Source organism: Chrysemys picta, chromosome 3 (assembly GCF_011386835.1).
Source record: "Chrysemys picta bellii isolate R12L10 chromosome 3, ASM1138683v2, whole genome shotgun sequence".
NCBI lineage: Eukaryota > Metazoa > Chordata > Testudines > Emydidae > Chrysemys > Chrysemys picta.
Window position 1 is genome coordinate 14,853,028 of NC_088793.1, and position 20,750 is coordinate 14,873,777.

At 40.9% G+C, this 20,750-nt stretch overlaps 1 protein-coding gene across 3 annotated transcripts in view; it reads left to right on the forward strand.

Annotated features, from left to right (window-relative positions):
- The window catches only part of PKHD1 (PKHD1 ciliary IPT domain containing fibrocystin/polyductin), a 380,982-nt gene that overhangs the window by 200,713 nt on the left and 159,519 nt on the right, over window positions 1–20,750 (forward strand). For all 3 annotated transcript variants that reach the window (XR_010599356.1, XM_065587493.1, XM_065587494.1), the window contains exons 41-46: window positions 1,092–1,217; window positions 3,644–3,777; window positions 13,551–13,663; window positions 15,020–15,125; window positions 16,440–16,574; window positions 20,097–20,232. Coding sequence is in view for 2 of the 3 variants with exons in the window: in XM_065587493.1 (XP_065443565.1) it covers window positions 1,092–1,217; window positions 3,644–3,777; window positions 13,551–13,663; window positions 15,020–15,125; window positions 16,440–16,574; window positions 20,097–20,232 (750 nt within the window). In the remaining variant the exon portion in view is untranslated. The remainder of the gene's footprint in view (window positions 1–1,091; window positions 1,218–3,643; window positions 3,778–13,550; window positions 13,664–15,019; window positions 15,126–16,439; window positions 16,575–20,096; window positions 20,233–20,750) is intronic.

Sequence of the window (20,750 nt, forward strand, 5' to 3'; positions counted from 1 at the left end):
GGTAAAGTTGGTTCTCATGAGATTCCTAGCCAAACTTTGTAGAATCATAGAATTCATAGAATCATAGAATATTAGGGTTGGAAGAGACCTCAGGAGGTCATCTAGTCCAATCCACTGCTCAAAGCAGGACCAAAACCCACTAAATCATCCCAGCTAGGGCTTTGTCAAGCCGGACCTTAAAAACCTCTAAGGATGGAGATTCCACCATCTCCTAGTTAACCCATTCCAGTGCTTAACCACCCTCCTAGTGAAATAGTGTTTCCTAATATCCAACCTAGACCTCCCCCACTGTAGTCTCATGGAGGTTTGTCCATCACTACTGCAGACTGCTAGTAAAGTCTGGTGACTGTTGTAGGGTCCCTCCAACTCCTGTTCATACCAATGGGAGTCTTTCCATTGGTGTCAAAGGGAACTAGATCAAGTCCAGGATATGAACATCAGCTGAGCAAGCTTTGCCTTTATCCTGGCATGTAGCCCACACTGGCCTGACATTAGTCATGTCTGCTAATTTGCATATGGCTTACTGGGTTACATATAAAAGATCTCTTACAGTTTAATGACATTTTTATTCTTGCTTTGCGGATCACTGGATGGCATATGTTCGTTGTCTTGTGTGATTGTGCTAAACTGGCCACATTTCAAAGTTTGTTGTATAGAAAAAAACTCACCTGCATGACGTTGTTGTGATGCAAATTCACTTAATATAGTGACATCATAGAAAATGTGATATATTTGTGTAAGCATGATGCCACAATACTTTGCAATGTCATGATGCTGCTTTAAAACCTCATTATGTTGTGATGCAATGTCACAATGTTGCAAACACTTTACCAGTTGGAAATCATTTTGGGACTGAGAGGGTAAAATTCATCATATAAGCAATACTTGCAGGTTGGTAAAAAAAATTGCAAAATTTGGTAAGGGTGAACAGCTTAAATTGCAATCTGTCTCATCGGAGCATCACAGCAAGTTGGATTAATCAAGCAGCATCAGCGTTGATGAATAATAATTTGTACAAAAACATCACCTTTAACGGAGGCAACCTGGAGTTATATTCTTGCTTTCCTCTGACACTACCCTTTTCTTTCTAGATTCTTACATTTGCGGTTGCTCTGTGTGGGATTCCTTTGGTCGGGGACTCAGTCTGTCAAGGACCTCAGAGCTAAGAGTGGACAATAATGTTTTCTATAACATTTTAGGTCATGGGATTCTACTGGGTAAGTGAAGCAGAGGATTTTTAATCAACCTATACGTGGTTCTTTATGCCAAGGATACTGTTAATCAAAACTTCCTTGGGTGGAAGAAGGTTCGATTCATGTTCTCTGGCACTAGTCTTGTGGAATCCAGTATATCACTCTCCAACTTCCTCATGTAGATGCTGAGGACCTATCTCCTTGTAACCATATATGCCTTGGGTCCATGTCTTATGAGCAGCATGGAGCTTGTTCAATCCCATTGGTACTTCTCTCCCACCCCACCTCTTTTCTTTACAATCTAACAGTAGATAGAGATTCACCTGTCATGGAAAGAACTCTATGATGTAATATTTAAAGATCCGGTTCACCTAAGCACATATTTCCCATTAGTGTTGATCAGGTGACATTGAAAACAATGGGATGATAGCACGTGCTTAAAGTCAAGCACAGGCTTAGGTACTTGACTGATTTGGAACTTGAGATAACAAAAATATTGCAAATCAAAATCTCTCTCCTACCTACCATTAAAGCCACCTGGAGATTGGTCTGCAGACTGTTCCACCAGCATCCCATACTGCCTGAGTATGTAATGATATCACGTTAGTTTTGGCTGCCGCCAGTCACGGATGAGAAACAGCAATTTAAATTTAAACAAACAAACAAAAGCCTTAGGCCCTGATTCTGCAATCCAGTGCACACATACAGGCCTTCCGCTTGACTGGAGTCCCACTGAAATCACTTTGACTATAAACAGGTGCAGCGCTCAACCTGTCCAGGTCTTAATTTGGAAATCCGTTCCTCCCATCCTTCATGCTGAGACATAGGTCTGAATTTCCAATCTCTGGGCTGAACTAAATGTGTCCTCAGAAATTTCGGTCTGAATACTCTGTATCCTCAAGACGTCTTTAATGGCTTCAATGTCAGTAGCTCCAGAGGGTCTGAAAGATGAATTTATATATCATTTTGTTACCTGTAAAGGCATATTTATTATAGCTGCCTGTTTGCTGCTCTAGAATTGGAATCTCTCAATGATTTCATTTAAGCCCCTATTTTCTAGGGTTTTGCAGGACAGTCATAAAAAGTTGCTCTGGGCTTAAAGTTAATTGGCAAACAAGATCCTGGCCTGGAAGCCAAGACTTTTTATGACTCCTTTCAAACCTCTATGACTGTCAAAAGCACTAGTGTACAATCCTACTTTTGCCCTCATAATGGCTGTGACTGAAATAAATACAATCTGAAAAGGAAATATGTCTCAGTAGGATCTAGTTCCAAGGTAAATGCCATGGAGGTTGCAGAGTGTGTGGAAAAAATAAAGCCCCAAACTCAATGCATATTTTTTTTCTGGAGATCAGCTTGAATTTAGGGTAATTAATATGTGGGAGGGTACCTGTGTCCGGGGAAGAATTTCAGGGAGAGTTGGCGTATGTTATCCCTATCAAGAACCATATTTCTTGTAAAGGAAGGGCAAGAGTGACTTGCATGCTCCTTGGATAGGGCTTGCCATTTTCCAGATAGATGATGGCTGGCATTTCCTTAGGATGGAGGTTAAAGTGCTTTTCTTTCCTTTCTGTGCCAATTCATACAATTTGGGGACCCAATTACTGCAGGCAGGAGGCATCTGTGCTGCTGTGAGTGGTGCATCCATTGTTGTCTTCTGCCCATTGTCTAGTTCATGGCTCAAACAACAACAACAAAAACCCCAAAACAACCAAAAAAAACCAACAACCCAAATAAAACAACAGCAAGCAAAAACCCAAGATGCTTTGGTACATGATTGCATGATATGTTTTTAATATTTCGGTTTACATGGTTAAGGCATTGGGTTAGGACTCAGGAGATTTTGGGTTTAATTCCTGGCTCTGTCACAGGGTGCCTGTGTGAATTTAGGCAACTCACCTCATCGCTCTGTGCCTCTGTTCCCCATTTGTACAACGTGTATCATAATATCTCTTCTTTCTAGCTGTTGGCTGTCTTCTCTGTTTAGATTGTAAACTCTTCGGGGCAGAGACCGTCTTACTCTGTGTTTGTACAGAGCCTAGCACAAGAGGCTCTGATCTTGGTTCCGGCCTCTTGGCACGACCATAGTACAAATTAATAACAACAATTCCCTCTCCACCCTGTGGAAACTATCTGAGCTTTCAACTATGCACCACAGTAATAATCTTCACCCCTGATATTTAGATCTCTGCCATGTTAAATTGATCCTGCCCTACTCTCAACTTTCCTTCTATGGTGTAACATGGATTCCAGAGTGCTTTGCAAATAGTATATGTACAGCACTGCAGAAATGCAGCCACCTCTGTGGTGAAGAGCTGCAGCCAACCAGCACACGGTGCCTTGCACAACAGTATAGGGGGGAATAAAACATACAGAATAATATGTGATCTGCATGAGTGATGATTGTTGGAGCTGTATTTGATGAATTTGTGCCTCTGATTATATTTTAGGAGAGTGGTTGGAACAGGGGAATAGAGTCAGGCACAACACAGTGATTGGACTTTCTGGAACTGATGGACTTTCCAACATAGAAACGTTATCACCAGCAGGGATCTACATCAGGGCTCCTGCTAACCAGATAGAGGTAAGGGTAAAAAACAAGAACAACATAATGTATCAAAGAACAACATAATGGTCTGAAATATTGTTCTTGGAGTGACCCAAACACAGGATGGTCACTTACTGAATGAGTTTTAATAAGGATGGTTACTGAAACAGGATAGTAATACAGGTGCACAATGCTATATTCCCAAATAATATTCTTTGTGTGTGTGTGTGTGTGTGTGTGTGTGTATACACACACAGAGACATATATCACTCTCTCTCTCTCACACACACACACATCACACACAGAATCTCTCACTTTCTCTCACATACATATGGTGTGAAATGTTTGCAACTAAACTCCAGTCCCTATGTAACTTCCAAGCTTTTTATGTTTCGTTACAAAGTCCAAAGTCATCTTGAGTTCATCAGAAGGTGCACAAAGTTTTGCCAAAATACCTACGCCCAGATCTGATCAATTCTGGTCCAGTTTTATTGTTTCCATCACACTTTAAAAAACTCCCCATTTTTCATGATCTGGATGAAACCAAATACAATTCCTCAGTTTCAAGCAGAGCTTGCTCCAGCATTTCTGCCGCCCCAAGCAAAAAAAAAAAAAAAAAAAACAGCGATCGGCAGCGGCAGTTCAGTGGCAGATCCTTCGCTCCTAGAGGGAGTGAGGGACCTGCTGCCCCCGAATTGCCTCAGGTGCTGCCCCTCTCCCTTGGCCACCCCAAGCACCTGCTTGTTAAGCTGGTGCCTGGAGCCGGCCCTGGTTTCAAGTGAATTCCACCTGGATTTGTACCCAAAACTCAAGAAAAACTCCAGGACTGCCAATCCATAGAACCTGAAACCAACGAGGAACTACATATGAGGACATGTTTTCCCCTTCACTCTATGCTCCTCCAAGAGTTGCACCTAACTCTGAAGGTGAGAAACAGGCCAACAGGTTTCCTGTTACTCTCATGACAAGTTTGCCTGAGAATAAAGAGAGAACTTTGATTTCATTCCCTGCAGAGCATATACCCAACTTTACAGGCCATTTTAGAGAACATAGTGGAGGCATCTATTATGTTTAAAAAAAAAAAGGAGTCAGAGTAGCATGACTCCAGAACCGCTAAACACAGAGATCTACGCAGTTGTATATTGGCATAGCCTAGAGCTGTCTGATTCAGTCCCAATGGTTCAGCTGTTAAAGGTCTTGCTACATTTCTCTGTCAATGTACTTGTGAAGCTAACTCAGACAGTTTTCAACACATGTGTTTAGCTCGTGGGCAATAATAGAAATTCAGAGAACTATTTCGAAGTTGAGGCCATGGACATGTAACCAGCCACTGGGATTACAACTCCTTTTCAAAAAAACCTACTGGGGCCTGTCCTCTGCAAGCCAGTGTGGGTGGAATAGCAGATGCTCATTGCAATCTCCATTGTGATCTGCTATCTAAAGGGATGGGTATATAAGTCATTGCAATAGCAGGATACTGAGGGCTAAAAGAAAACCAGGATTCTACCTCCCTTTATCTACATTATTAGTAGGGGTATTTATTATTGTACAGTACCCAGAAGTGCTTGACAGAAAAAAGGAAAGACGCGGTCACTGTAGGAAAGACCACAATATATTTGTAGGCTTTTGGGGTTAGGCACAGTCTCCTATTCTGTGCCTGTATGGTGCCTAATCTCGCTTGGGGCCTTTAGACTCTACCCTAATATAAAAAGTAGAAATGCTGAACTGCAGGGAAGGAAAGAAGGATTTTAGGCACAGTACTATGCTCATAAAGTTAATCAGTTGAAGCAGCTGCACATCATGAGGGTTCATAAGAACATAAGAATGACCATACTGGGTCAGACCAGTGGTCCGTCTAGCCCAGCATCTAGTCTTCCAACAGTGACCAGTGGCAGATGCTTCAGAGGGAATACACAGAATAGGGCAATTATTGAGTGATCCATCCCTTCTTATTCCAATTCCAGCTTCGGTCAGTTAGAGATTTAGGGACACCCAGAGCATGGAGTTGCATCTCTGACCATTTTGGCTAATAGCCATTGATGGACCTATCCTCCATGAATTTATCTAATTCTTTTCTGAACCCTGTTATAATCTTGGTCTTCACAACAACCCCTGACAAAAGTTCCACAGCTTGATTATGAGTTGCGTGAGGAAGTACTTTGTTATGATTGTTTTAAATCTGCTGTCTATTAATTTCATTTGGTGACTCCTGGTTCTTGTGTTATGAGAAGGAGTAAATAACACTTCCTTATTCACTTCCTCCTAACTAGTCATGATTTTATAGGCCTCTATCATATCCCCTCTTAGTCATCTCTTTCCTATGCTGAACAGTCCTCGTCTTTTTAACCTCTCCTCCTATGGAAGCTGTTCATGCCCCTAATCGTTTTTGTTGCCATTATCTTTTCCAATTCTAATACACCTCTACCTCGATATAACGCTGTTCTCGGGAGCCAAATTTTTTTACCGCGTTATAGGTGAAACCGTGTTATATTGAACTTGCTTTGATCCACCAGAGTGTGCAGCCCCACCCCCCAGGGCACTGCTTACCGCGTTATATCCGAATTCGTGTTATATCGGGTCACGTTATATCGAGGTAGCGGTGTATATATTTTTTGAGTTGGGGTGACCAGAACTGCATGCAGTATTCAAGGTGTGGGTGTACCATGGATTTAGATAGTGACATTTATGATATTTTCTGTTTTACTATCTATCCCTTTCTTAGTGGTTTCTAACAGGTTGTTAGCTTTTTGACTGCCCCTGGACATTGAGCATATATGTTTTCAGAAAACTATTCACAATGACTCCAAGGTCTTTTTATTGAGTGGTGACAGTTAATTTAGACCCCCATCATTTTGTATGTATAGTTGGGATTATTTTTTCCAGTGTGCATTACTTTGTATTTACCTACACTGAATTTCATCTGTCATTTTATTGCCCCATCACCCAGATTAGTGAGATCCCTTTGTAACTCTTCACAGTCAGCTTTGGACTTAATTATCTTAAGTAATTTAGTACCATCTGTAAAAATGCTCCCTCACTGTTTACCCTTTTTTCCAGATTGCTTATGAATATGTTGAACAGTACAGGTCCCAGGGCAGATCCTTGGCGGACCCTGCTATTAACCTCTTTCCACTGTGAAAACTGACCATTTATTCCTAGCCTTTGTTTCCTATCTTTTAACCAGTTACTGATCCATGAGAGTATCTTCCCTTTTATCCCATGTTTGCTTACATTGCTTAAGAGCTTTTTGGTGGGGGACTTTGTCAAAAGTTTTCTGAAAGTTTAAGTACACTGTGTCAATTGGATCACTCTTGTCCACATGATGGTGGCCTCCTCAAAGAATTCTCATAGATTGGTGAGGCATGATTTTTCTTTACAAAAGCCAACTCTTCCCAACATATATTGTTCATCTGTGTGTCTGATAATTTTGTTCTTTACTATAGTTTCAACCAATTTGCCTGGTTCTGAAATTAGGCTTACCAGCCTGAAATTGCCAGGATTGCCTCTCGAGCCTTCATGTGCCAGCAATGCCCCTCTGCCATGTACATTGGCCAAACCGGACAGTCTCTACGCAAAAGAATTAATGGACACAAATATGACATCAGGAATCATAACACTCAAAAACCAGTAGGAGAACACGTTAACCTGTCTGATCATTCAATGACAGACCTGCGGGTGGCAATTTTGCAACAGAAAAGCTTCAAAAACAGACTCCAACGAGAAACTGCTGAGCTGGAATTGATATGCAAACTAGATACAATCAATTTAGGTTTGAATAGGGACTGGGAATGGCTGAGCCATTACAAACATTGAATCTATCTCCCCTTGTAAGTATTCTCACACTTCTTATCAAACTGTCTGTACTGGGCTATCTTGATTATCACTTCAAAAGTTTTTTTCTCTTACTTAATTGGCCTCTCACAGTTGGTAAGACAACTCCCACCTTTTCATGCTCTCTGTCTGTGTATATATATCTCCTCAATATATGTTCCATTCTATGCATCTGAAGAAGTGGGCTGTAGCCCACAAAAGCTTATGCTCAAATAAATTTGTTAATCTCTAAGGTGCCACAAGTACTCCTGTTCTTTTTGCAGATACAGATTAACACGGCTGCTACTCTGAAACTTTTTAAAAATCAGCATTACACTAGCTATCCTCAAATCATCTGGTACAGAGGCTGATTTAAGTGGTAGTTTATATACCACATTTAGTAGTTCTGCAGTTTCATATATGAGTTCCTTTATATCTTTTGGGTGGATATCATCTGGTTCTGGTGACTAATTACGGTTTGATTTATCAGTTTGTTCGAAAACCTCCTGTATGGACACCTCAATATGAGACAGTTCCTCCAATATGTACCTAAAAAGAATGGCCCAGTTGTTGGAAACTCTCTCTCATCCTCTGCAGTGAAGACCAATTCAAAGAATTAATTTAGCTTCTCTGCAATGGCCTTGTCTTCCTTTAGCATTTTGGTCATTCAGTGGACCTACTGATTGTTTGGCAGGCTTCCTGCTTCTGATGTACTTAATTTTTTGTTGTCGCTGTTAGTTTTTGTGTCTTTTGTTAATTGCTCTTCAAATTATTTTTTGGCCTGCCTTATTTTACTTTTACACTTCATAGAATCATAGAAGATTAGGGTTGGAAGAGACCTCAGGAGGTCATCTAGTCCAACCCCCTCCTCAAAACAGGACCAACACCAACTAAATCATTCCAGCCAGGACTTTGTCAAGCCGGGCCTTAAAAACCTCTAAGGACGGAGATTCTGTCACCTCCCTAGGTAACCCATTCCAGTGCTTCACCACTCTTCTAGTGAATTAGCTTTTCCTAATATCCAACCTAGACCTCCCCCACTGCAACTTGAGACCATTGCTTCTTGTTCTGTCATCTGCCACCACTGAGAACAGCCGAGCTCCATCCTCTTTGGAACCCCACTTCAGGTAGTTGAAGGCTGCTATCAAATCCCCCCTCACTCTTCTCTTTGCAGACTAAGTAAGCCCAGTTCCCTCATCCTCTTCTCATAAGTCACTTGACCTGCCTTATGTTCCTTTCTATTTTCCTCAATTATTAAAATATTCTTTTTTGCCTCTAATTACTTTTTACTCTGCTGTTTTTTTGGTCCTCTTACTGTTTTTTGTTTGTTTGTTTGTTTTTAATTTTGAGTATACATTTAGTTTGAGCCTCTGTTGTGGTGCTTTCTCTATAGTTTCCATGTAGTTTGCAGCCATTTCAATCTTATGACTGTTCCTTTTAATTTCTGTTTAATTAGCTTCCTAATTTTTGTGTAATCCCCCTTTATGAAGTTAAATGCTACTGTGGTAGGTTTCTTCAGTATCCCCCTCCCCCTCCCCCGCGCAAAAAAAAGCATGTTAAATTTAATTACATTGTGGTCAATATTACTAAGCTGTTCAGCTATATTCACCTCTTGCACCAGATCCTAAGTGCTTCTTTTAGGACTAAATCAAGAATTGCCTCTCCCCTTGTGGGTTCCAGGACTAGCTGCTCCAAGGAGCAGTCATTAATGGTGTCTAGAAATGCTATCTCTGAATTTTGATATGAGGTGACAGGTACCCAGTCAATATGGGGATGAAATCCCCCATTATTATTGGGTTTTCTATTTTCATTGCCAGATATTTAAAGGTATGTAGGCATTACTCTGCTCAGCCTTGCAATGCCTAATTGACTTAGGAGCCTAAGGCCTGGTCCCCACTAAGTCCCCAAATCAGACTAAGGTACGCAAATTCAGCTACGTTAATAACGTAGCTGAATTCGAAGTACCTTAGTCCGAACTTACCGCGGTCCAGACGCGGCAGGAAGTCTCCCCCCGTCGATGCCGCGTACTCCTCTCGGCGAGCTGGAGTACCGGCGCCGACTGTGAGCACTTCCGGGATCGATCCGGGATCGATTTATCGCGTCTTAACCAGACGCGATAAATCGATCCCAGAACATCAATGGCGTGCCGCCGGACCCGCCGGTAAGTGAAGACAAGGCCTAAGTCACTTTTGAAAATGAAACTTACCTTGTCCTGTATGCTATCTGGCCATTTCAGTTGTGAAATTACTTTTCTTACACTCATGCTGTAATCATCAATGCTTCAGACAGGGCGGGCATGGAGCCATCTCCATGAAAGGAAATGCCGAGTGGATGCGATGGTCTTCTTCCTCTTCTGTCCCAGGGCAAGACTGTACATGGCCCTGTGCCGGTGTGTGTTAGGGATGAGAAATTGCAACCCCTTTACGCCCCTCTACGGGAGCCGGGGACAATCCTGGGGAAAATCCTAAGCACCAGAACTGGGAGTGTCACTGCCCATTCCCTTTACACTGGGTAGCAGAGCTGGCTTAGCCTTAGCACAGGGATAACATCTGCTATGCTGCCCCTATGCTCCTGGACACACAATACCACTTTGTGCTGCCAAAGGGGCAGAGTTGTGAGGGGTATTTCTTTAGAAGCAAACTAACTGCTGTTGCCTCCTGAAGAACTTAGAAAATCAACATTCTGTCTACAAACAATTCTGCTTCCCCACATGATGCATTTTCTGGTTTTTCCCATCCCCCATTTATCATTTCTAAACATGTTGTAATCTCAGTTACTCCAGATTTGCCACAACCGGTGTAGTCCCATCGTTTCAGCTACCCCGGTGAAGGTGAGAAAAGAATCTGGACCAGGTCCCATTACAGCAGTTCATAAACTCCTGCAGCTCCCTCCTCATTTGAAGTCCTAATCCTGTTGTTTGTGACTGGAAATGATGTTACGAACAAGAGGATTAAGATTTCAGGTGGATGAAGCAGCAGGAGAAGATGAAGCTTTGAAAACAAAGATTTTAGTTCTAAGTGGATACCTCTGGTAATTACAAAGGGAACTAGCAAGACCCATATATGCCTGTCCTCACCCTAACTGCTTAGTTTGTGTTCTGTCCCTGGTCCCCTCCCTTCATTTGCTTTATTGTCTATTTAGACTGTGAGCTCTTTGGAGCAGGGTCTCCCTTGCTATGCACACGTACAGTGTCTGTAACAACAAGTCCATGATCCCAACTGGAGCCTTTGGCTGCTATGCAGTACAGATAAATAAATAATAAGTATTTTAAATATCCCAAGTGCAGCTTCAGTCATGGGACACTGTTCAGTCTATTGCCACTCACCATCAAGGAGTAACTCTTGATGTTTAGCCTAACTTTTCCTATTACTCCCCTAGGAACCATGCAGAATTTCTTCTCTTCCACGAGGGCGTTTACACCTTTCAAACCTGGTAGACTCTCATATCAGTGCCCTTTTCCCAGACCTTTAGTCACTCCTTATCCAAGCTGCACTTTGTTAGCTGTTTTAATCTTCTGTTAGTCAGTTTTTTCAGCCAATGATGTTTCTCCTCATGCACATTCAGACAACACCTCTTTGAGTGAGTCAGGGTACATACAGAGCCAGCCATTAAAGAATTCCTCATTTACCCCAAAGTAATTCCATTGGCTTCAGTATACCTACTTCTATTTTACATCCAGATGAGGAGAATTGGACCTGTGCTTCTCTGTAGTTTTAGTGCATTGACAACCCTGGAGACTGATGATCTCTCTTTATCCTCAGAACAGGCACCTCTCCAGCGTGCATCATCTCCAACATGGAGGGAGTGCATTTAGCACAAGAAGGCAACTTATTCTCCATGCTTATTCAGTCCTTAGCCTCTTGCTGCACCTTAGTACAGGGATACAAATTAGTGCTTAGAAGTATCTTTTTGTGTTTGTGGGCTCCTGTCCACCAGAAAATGTATGGAGATCAACAATTGCACCTAGGTCACCAAACAGCTGTCCTGGTAGTAACTTGAGTTCACTGTTGTTGATGAAAGGTTCCCTAGCTCCTTACCAATATCATCTGAACTAGCCAACTCCCAGACTATCGGACATCGGGGAGAGGACACACCCTCTACATTTGAGCATTGCCCACCATTGCTTCCCTACCATGACGCTTTCTGAAACCTACTGCAATGTGAGTGCTCACTGAATAGACCCATTGGGACAACTTGTTGCATTCTGATGGGCTTTGGCATTGGGGAATAGTGCTGGAAACGCCTTCAGTGTTGTATTTTATTGGTGGGGAGAAGAAGAAGCAAAGCTTTAAAGGACCATCACTGTTCATCCTAAGGTATTCATGAAATAGTTACGTTATGAGTTAAAAGGCACCTAAAACATTGACTTGGTTTTATTCCAATGACTTCAGATGCACACCTTCAGGTATCTGGCCTACACAGGCAATTAATTTCTCTCTGGAATTTTGATTGCATGGATGTCCATAATACACTGACTTCACAAAAAATTGATTTCCACACAAAATTCCCTTCCTGCTTAAAACCGCTGCCTTCAAGCCACTGGCTGCCTGAATAAATGTACCGTTTTCCCTTGTGAATCTTCTGTGGAATGCACAATTGCAACTGCAAGTAAAAGATCCTGGAATACTGTGACTTGACTGCAGAAGCATTTTTTTAAGGGAAAGGGATCTGTATTGGGTAGCATGTTCTAAACTGTTGCAGCTCTGCAAGACGGGAGATAAGGCAATGCTTTGGATATTGATATCCTTTTGATTTTTGAAAGATGTCAGAGATCACGACTGTAGGGAACTAATAGGGTCACGAGACTGGCAATAGAATATGGAGCCTTTCACCTCTGGGTCACTGGTGTGGCTTTGATTAGGGTCATTACTCATTACCATTTAAAAGCTTACTGGTGACCTTTGCAAAGTGAGTTGAAGGTCCTAGTGGAAAAGTGTCCACATAAAAACACCACGACGATTGACACCATCTAATGACAACTAATTTTGGCCACTGCCTATACAGGGCAGATTTGAATTCTGATTAGGGTAAACTCCTGTCCCCTTTGAAGTCAATTGCAAAACTCCCATTGGCTTCACTGGGACAGGATTTCACTGCCAGTGTTGAAAAGTTCCTTATCCCATTGCTTATATCCCTGCATAATCCACTCCCTACTCACTTAATTCATAAACTCAGAACTTTTAGGCCAGAAGGGACCATTATGACATCTAGTCTGACCTCCTACATAGCACAGACCAGAGAACCTCAGCCAACAATTTCTACATCAAGCCCAGATCTTCTATTTTGAGCTGTAGCATATCTTTTAGAAAGATACCCAGTCTTGATTTGAAGACTCTGAGTGATGGAAAATCCACCGTGTCCTTAAGTCACTTCTTCCAATAGTTAATAACCCTCACTGTTAAAAAAAAACGCCCTTTATCTGTTTAGCTTCAGCTTCCAACCATTGACATATCACTCATCCGTTAAACTTTCACTCTGCATGTTCTGCTCAATATCTCAACTTTAGCGTTGCATTAACTCTAGTTTGTTTGTTTGTTTTTGCATGGAAAAATATACATGTTGAGAAAGAGAGAAATTGGTAGACCAAGGTTTAAACAGCCCACTTATGTACAAAATAATGTTCAGTGAACAAGACATTTTAGCCAACCTTGAGTTTTGCGTACCTGCCTGGTGTGGAAATTACAGATCAGAATGGAAATCAAGTGGTGCTATGTGCTATGCCTGCCTGTCTGCCAAATACTATTGCACGGCTTGAGGGTGGCCCTGGGTGAGAAAGAAAACAGGAGTGAGGATGCTGTAGTCCATACTTGGCAGAATTTGCACTGACTTCAATAATAATAAATTAATAATAATAAATAAATACTTAGCTCTTATATAGCACTTAGGAGAAATATGTGAGTTAAGGGTGTAGGAGTAGATGGCTTGGCCCAAAATGATTTTAAAACAAAGCTTTTAATTGCCAAGAGCCTTTTCTAACTGTAGCGCATGCTTGTCTGCAGGCTAATACAGTGTGCGCCGCTGGTTATGGCTATTTCTTTCATCTCTCGCCTGAGGGACCATCACAAACTCCTCTTCTCGCCTTCAGTAAGAACACAGCCCATTCCTGCACAAGGTATTTGGGGATTCCCTTTGGTTAAAGATTTTTTTCTATAGCATGAACTGATTAAGGATTTTTTCCCCATAACATGGGTTATAATTGCAATAGATACTTAGGCTCTGTCCCTTTAAATATAGCTTCAGAGCTTTGTGTTCATTTAAAATCTTCTCTGATCTATAATAGGATTTCTCCACAGCAGAATGAAGTCATCTGATAATGATTCAGTTTGGTTTATTTCTCATGGATTATCTGTAAATAGTTTCCATTTCAAGTTTCAATTAGATACATCCTTTTTCACTTTTAGTCGTCTTAAACTATTGTGTAGTCTTCATGTGTAGTGTTAACAGATGATGCATTTCACCCCAGAGGTGCTGCATTTCAGTAGCAAATGAAGTGATCCCTGTAGATTTAAGGTCTTGAATTAGCAAAGCACTTAATCACCTGCTTAACTTCAAGCCTGTGAGTAATCCCATCCTTATTCATCAAAACACTTAAGCAGGTGCTTATGTGCTTAACTTTAAGGACATGCTTATATTTAAGCATGTGATTAAGTGCTTTATTGAATAGAACTGGAATTATTCACATACTTAAAACTAAGCATATGATTAAGTTCTTTGCTGGATTGGAGTGTAAGTATTTTGAGATCCCATAGGGTACTACCGGTAGATATGCTATCTACATATATGATATTGCAATATAATTATTATTTCTGTAGTACCAAACATAGGGGGTTCTAGCAGGCTGTTAAAAAGTTTTCCCTTAATTGTCTTAAACAAACTAGAATCAAAACCCTAAAACTCACTATACAAACACTCCTGAATTTTCAGGAAGTTTGAACCATGATCTAAATAGAAACCCTCCAACTGGTCAAACCAAAATTGTTGCATGCAGAAGCACCCAAACTTTGGCACTGTTGGAATCAAAATTTACCCTTACATTGTTGAATTCCAAATAGGAAGGGACTTTAAGTCTCGATCCAATTAGTTCAGAGGCAGTAAAGTTGGCCAAAGTTTGATAGAAGGATGGTAAGAGTACATAGCTGTCTTGTCTCAACCTGAGCATTAGCCCTCTTGTGGTGAATTCTGAAGGCATTTGCAAGAGAAATGGCATGGGTTTTAGAAAACTACTTCTGGACAAGGATTGTTTATATATATATATATATATATATATATATATATATATATATATATATATATATATATGTGTGTGTGTGTGTGTGTGTGTGTGTGTGTGTGTGTGTGCCTATGCAGAGAACTAGTGCAGGCTTGGGCACTAAGATATCATGATAAGTATCATAGAAAAGCCTACACATAAATAAATATACAGAAAGAAAGTTGAGCATTCTCTTCCTTCATTTTTCTTCTTAACCAGGTACGGTCTCCTGGTGTATCCAGAATACCAGCCCAAACGTGCAGATGGCCTGGGCCCAGTTCTGTTCCAGAGCTTCACAGCCTGGAGAAATCAAGGCGGTGCTCAGGTATAATTTGTTGTAATTGTATTTTGGTAGTTCAGGACACTTCAGTGTAATCCTCAAAGGTGCAGCTCTCTCTGTACCCACTTTGGTCAATTGGTACTGCAGAAGAGACCACTGTGATCATCCAGTTCAGTGGTTTTCAACCTTTTTTTCATTTGTGGACCCCTAAAAAAATTTGAGTGGTGGTGTGGACCCCCTTGGAAATCTAAGACATAGTCTGGACCACAGGTTGAAAACCACTGATCTAGTCTGACTTCCAGCGTAATACAAACCAGATTTAACCCAGTAATTCCTGCATCAGTCCCAATATCTTGTGGTGGAACTAGATCAGACTTTTTGGAAGGACATTCAAACTCATTTTTAAGATTCTAAATAATGGAGAATCCACCACCATGCTTTGGTTAATTCTTTCAATGGTTAATTATCCTCACTGTGAAAAAATGTGCATTTATGTCTAGTCTCAATTTGTCTACCTTCAGTTGCCAGTCATTGAATCTTGGTATGCCTTTGTCTGCTAGACTAAAGAGCCATATAGTATCTAATACCTTCTTCCCATGTAGGTACTTCTAGGCTATGATCAAGTCATCTCTTAACTGTCTCTTTCATAAACTAAAGGGATTGAGCTCCTAAAGTCTCTATAAGACATATTTCTAGTCTCAAATCCTTTCTGTGGCTCTTCTCTGTACATTGTTGAATTTTTCAACATCCTAGAATGGAATTTGCTGGTTCTGGAAAAGGTTACTTGTATGAAACAACATAAAGTTGACCAGTGTTTTCCAATTTTGGTCACCTTTTATCCGTCATGCTGACTCCGATAGCCAGGCTGCCAAACCAACCAATTTATTATTCTTTGTACCTTATTGCCCCATCGCATCATAATAATTAAGTTTAGTCTGTTTTCCCTGAATGTGCTACCCACCGATAGCTATCTTCCCATAATCATGTGGTTGTAAACAATACCTTGATTATGTTCAAGGAATGCCACTTTATAAGACATCTTTTTTCCCCTTGTCTTCTTTAGCTATTGCTCTCTCCAATAATTACAAAAATAGTATTTACAGGATTTTCAACCCTGGATATTGCTGACTATTTAGTCTCATTTTTTCCAGTGCAGTTTTTGTATCAACATGGAAATAACTTGTAAGAGTTCAAAGCTATTTTTCTGAATCCTCGCAAACAGGAGTAAAGTATTAAGGGTGAGATTTTCAAAGAAAAATTAGATGCTCGACTTTGACAATCTCCCCTTTCTGCTACACAATGGTAAAAGGCTAATAATGAACCACAAAACTTTTCTGAATTTATTATTATTTTAAATAGATTTTTAGCAGCCGCAACCTGGAACTCCGAAATTTCCAGATCTATGCTTGCAAAGATTTTGGAATTGACATCGTAGAAAGCCTTGGAAACACCACTGTTGCTAACAGCTTATTACTTGGACACCTTGGTCAAAAGGTAAGAACTCCAATAGCTGTTTTCATTCTGCTTTTTCAGCCCACGCTATTGTAAAAAGATCCTTCTTACAGACTAGTATCAGACCCAATAGAAGGAAATACAAAAGCCAACTTCTCCAGAAGAGATTTAGTTGTTTTCTCAGTGCCAGCTTCACTTAAGCTCTGAGCTTTGAGAAACCTCCATATCAGGGGTTGGCAACCTTTCAAAAGTGGTGTGCCGAGTCTTCATTTATTCATTCTAATTTAAGGTTTCACGTGCCAGTAATACATTTTAATGTTTTTAGAAGGTCTCTTTCTACAAGTCTATAATATATAACTAACCTATTGTTGTATGCAAAGTAAATAAGGTTTTTTAAATGTATAAGAAGCTTCATTTAAAATTAAATTAAAATGCAGAGCCCCCCGGACCGGTGGCCAGGACCTGGGCAGTGTGAGTGCCACTGAAAATCAGTTTGCGGGCTGCCTTCGGCACGCGTGCTATAGGTTGCCTACCCCTGCTCCATATCTTGAATAATAAGGGCCTACGTTTCTTCCATTCCACCTGAAAAACAGCAATCTAGCAGCACAGTGCCCATAACACCATGCAAGAGCACCGATTCTGTACTGAATGAGAGGGAAGTGTGCCAGCAACATTACCCTTCAAAATCAGTGGCTTCATAATATTAGCTGCCTCTATTTTAGAATGGTAGTAGAGGGAAGTACAATAAGGTTATAAAAACTGGTTATAATGTCACTTTTCACATACCAGGTTTACAGGTTATACTGTATATCCAAGTACAAGCTCTGTCCAGACACAAAAAAAGTAAAACTGAGCCAGAGACAGAATTTCCAGTCTGTGGGCAAGTCCAATTTTTTTTAAAAGTCCAATTTGGAATGAAAAGCTAAAATTTCCCACAGAAAAACATTCAGACGAGTGTTGATTTGAGACCATCGAAACATTTCATTTGATATTTGTTTACATTTTTAAACATAGGTTTTATATGCATAATATTAAATATTATATTGAAATGAATATTATAATAGAGTGTAACAGACTTAACGGAAGGAATTGAAATGACACTTTTGAAATGAAACATTTAACAGTATCAAAAATGACAGATTTTGACACTGCTGAAGTGAAATATTTTGATTTTTTTTCCAGTATATTTTTGTGTCAAAAATTGACACATTCCCATGAAACATTTAGATTTAAACTAAACGTAGTTGTTGGTGGAAAACTGTTCTGTGGATAATATTTTGACCAGCTCTAACCATCATTAGTTTTAACCTTTTACAAAAATGCCCAGCCAGCGTATAACCAGGTGTCACCAAAAATTTAGTCTAGTGGCCTGAGCACAAGTCTGGGAGTCGAGTACACAATTCCAGTCGGGACACTGATACACCTTGTGATCTTTTGGGAAATATTTTTAACCTTTCTGTCGATTCCTCACTCTGTAAAACATTCAAATGAAATGTTTTGATGGTCTCAAATCAAAACTCATCTGAATTTTTTTCTGTGGGAAATTTCAGCTTTTCATTCCAATGCTGAGAATTAAGTCATCTTTGAAAAATACGATCAAGTGCTAACTGTTATTATTTATGACAGTAAATTGAATTCGTGACAGTAAATTCAATCTTCACTATGTGCTTGTGCAGCATCTTGCACAATAAGGTTCCCGTTCTGACTGAGTCTTCTGGGTGGTACTGGAATGCAAACCGTTTAATTAATAATAGAACCTTAGCAACAGCTGCCCACAGCTTTCTTTTTCATATTTTTCTGCTCTGGTTTCTAATGCAGCTTACTGAATTGCTTGGGGTACATTGCCAATCTGATTGGCTGATGGATATATTTTTTTAAAAGGCTAATTTATAAGCCTGGGGAAGACAGTATTTTAATGTAATGGATTGATCCATAAGGAGTACAGAGCTCAAATAAAGCTACGGCCCCAAACAAGTAATCTTCCAGTGTTCTAGCTGCACAGTGAATTGCTCTCAGACTTGAAGGGATGGCTCTCTTTGTTTGTGTTGTTACAGGATCCCTGGGAGAACTCCAGTGCTTTACTTGTTAAGAGATGTTGAGGCACTCAGCTGTGCGTTGTTCCTCACTGCCCCCCAAGGGTGTGATTATCTTTGATTATCTCATGATAAGAGTTGCCTTGTCATAATTTACATCTTAATTTATGTAATTCTCCCTTTAATAATGATGTCTCTTTAACATCAATTAAAACTTTGTGACATGAATTTAACAGGAACGTTGGCTATTCTGCTCTGCCAGCTGTTTTGGTTTTTTAAAAGATGCCTTGCAAGCAGATTATTATTTTTTGCAATATTAGGAAAATTGAAATTGGGTCCTGTCATAAACATACAGATAAAGTTCAGAGTGGGGAGGGAACCCTGACAGGTCCTCAATCCTTTAGTACTGTAGTATCTGGGCCTGAGCAAAAGCTGATGGAAGTCCATAAAAAGGCTCCTGTTTACTTCAGTGAGTGAACCAGATGCATATGCATTGCATGTAAAAGAAAGCGTTAACCCTGATAAAGACAGATTGTCCAAGGCAGGTGATGCACGTTTGGGGAGGAGGAAAGAGTGAAACAGTCTTCTAAAAATATTTGAAGGGTGAAAACATTAAGGAAGGAAACAGCTTGTGCAATGTGAAGCAAAGGGATATAGTTAGGGGCGATGGGATGGACATGAATAAATCAAAAAAGTAGGTAGGAAAAAAAACATTCTAAGAGCGAAATCTGTCTGGTCTGTGGAACCCCATGTTGAGGCATTAACTCTGTACTGACTTGGAACCAAGTTCTTCACCTAGAGAATCTCCAACTTCTCTCCTTGGGGAGGGCTCAAGGGAAATGGCGGAGCCCCTGTCTCTTAGGGACAGTGCCATCTTTAATGGTATTAAACCAGATAATTAAAAAAAATCCTGTTGCTGATAGAGTACCTTTGAATTGCATTTTTGATTCATGTGTTTAAAGTTCCTTGATACAATATTTGTGTAGGGTTTTGGTTGTGCTTTCTGCTGACAAGGGTCTTTCCAAGATAGTGTGTGGGCCCCAAACCAACATCAGCAGATGGGGTCATGCCAGCTCCTCTTCCACTCTCCCCACCATCTCTGTGCACATGATTGCTCCCAGCAGCAGCACATGGACTAACAGATGGGACCTGCCACCCCCTTGTCTCCTTGTGCTATGTCCTGGAAGGGCTACTGTCATCTTGTTCCTGTCCATTTTCTCTTTCTGGTTGTGTTTTTTGCCTCTTTGCCTATGTTTTTTGTTTGTTTGTTTTTTTCACCCTCATCTTTTCTTCTTTCTCCATATTTATTTGCTGTCTGATTTCCCATGCTTTGTGTGCTCTCAAGTTTTGTTGTGAATATTTTGGGCAGCCTGGACCAGATCCTCAGATGGTGTAAATTGGTCCCGGCTTTGTGGACTTCAAAGGAGCTACGTTAATTTGCGGCAGCTGAGGACCTGGACCCTGAGCTTATTTCTCTCGGGAGACCCAAATGCTGATGTGTTCGGCTGTGCTCTTTACGTTCATCTTGCAGGACAGTAGCTGTATGTCAGCAGGGCTGAAAACGCCCCAAAGGCAGGAACTGTTGGTCTCCAATACATCTTTCATGAACTTTGATATGAGCACCTGCACTGCAATCAGCACCTGTTCTGGCTGTTACCAAGGCCAGGGTAAGTTACATTTAGAATCATAGAATCATAGAATCATAGAATATCAGAGTTGGAAGGGACCTCAAGAGGTCATCTAGTCCAACCCCCTGCTCAAAGCAGGACCAATTCCCAACTAAATCATGCCAGCCAGGGCTTTGTCAAGCCGGGCCTTAAAGACCTCCAAGGAAGGAGACTCCACCACCTCCCTAGGTAACGCATTCCAGTGTTTCACCACCCTCCTAGTGAAATAGTTTTTCCTGATATCCAACCTGGACCTCCCCCACCGCAACTTGAGACCATTGCTCCTTGTTCTGTCATCTGCCACCACTGAGAACAGCCGAGCTCCATCCTCTTTGGAACCCCCCTTCAGGTAGTTGAAGGCTGCTATCAAATCCCCCCTCATTCTTCTCTTCTGGAGACTAAACAATCCCAGTTCTCTCAGCCTCTCCTCATAAGTCATGTGCTCCAGACCCCTAATCATTTTTGTTGCCCTCCGCTGGACTCTTTCCAATTTTTCCACATCCTTCTTGTAGTGTGGG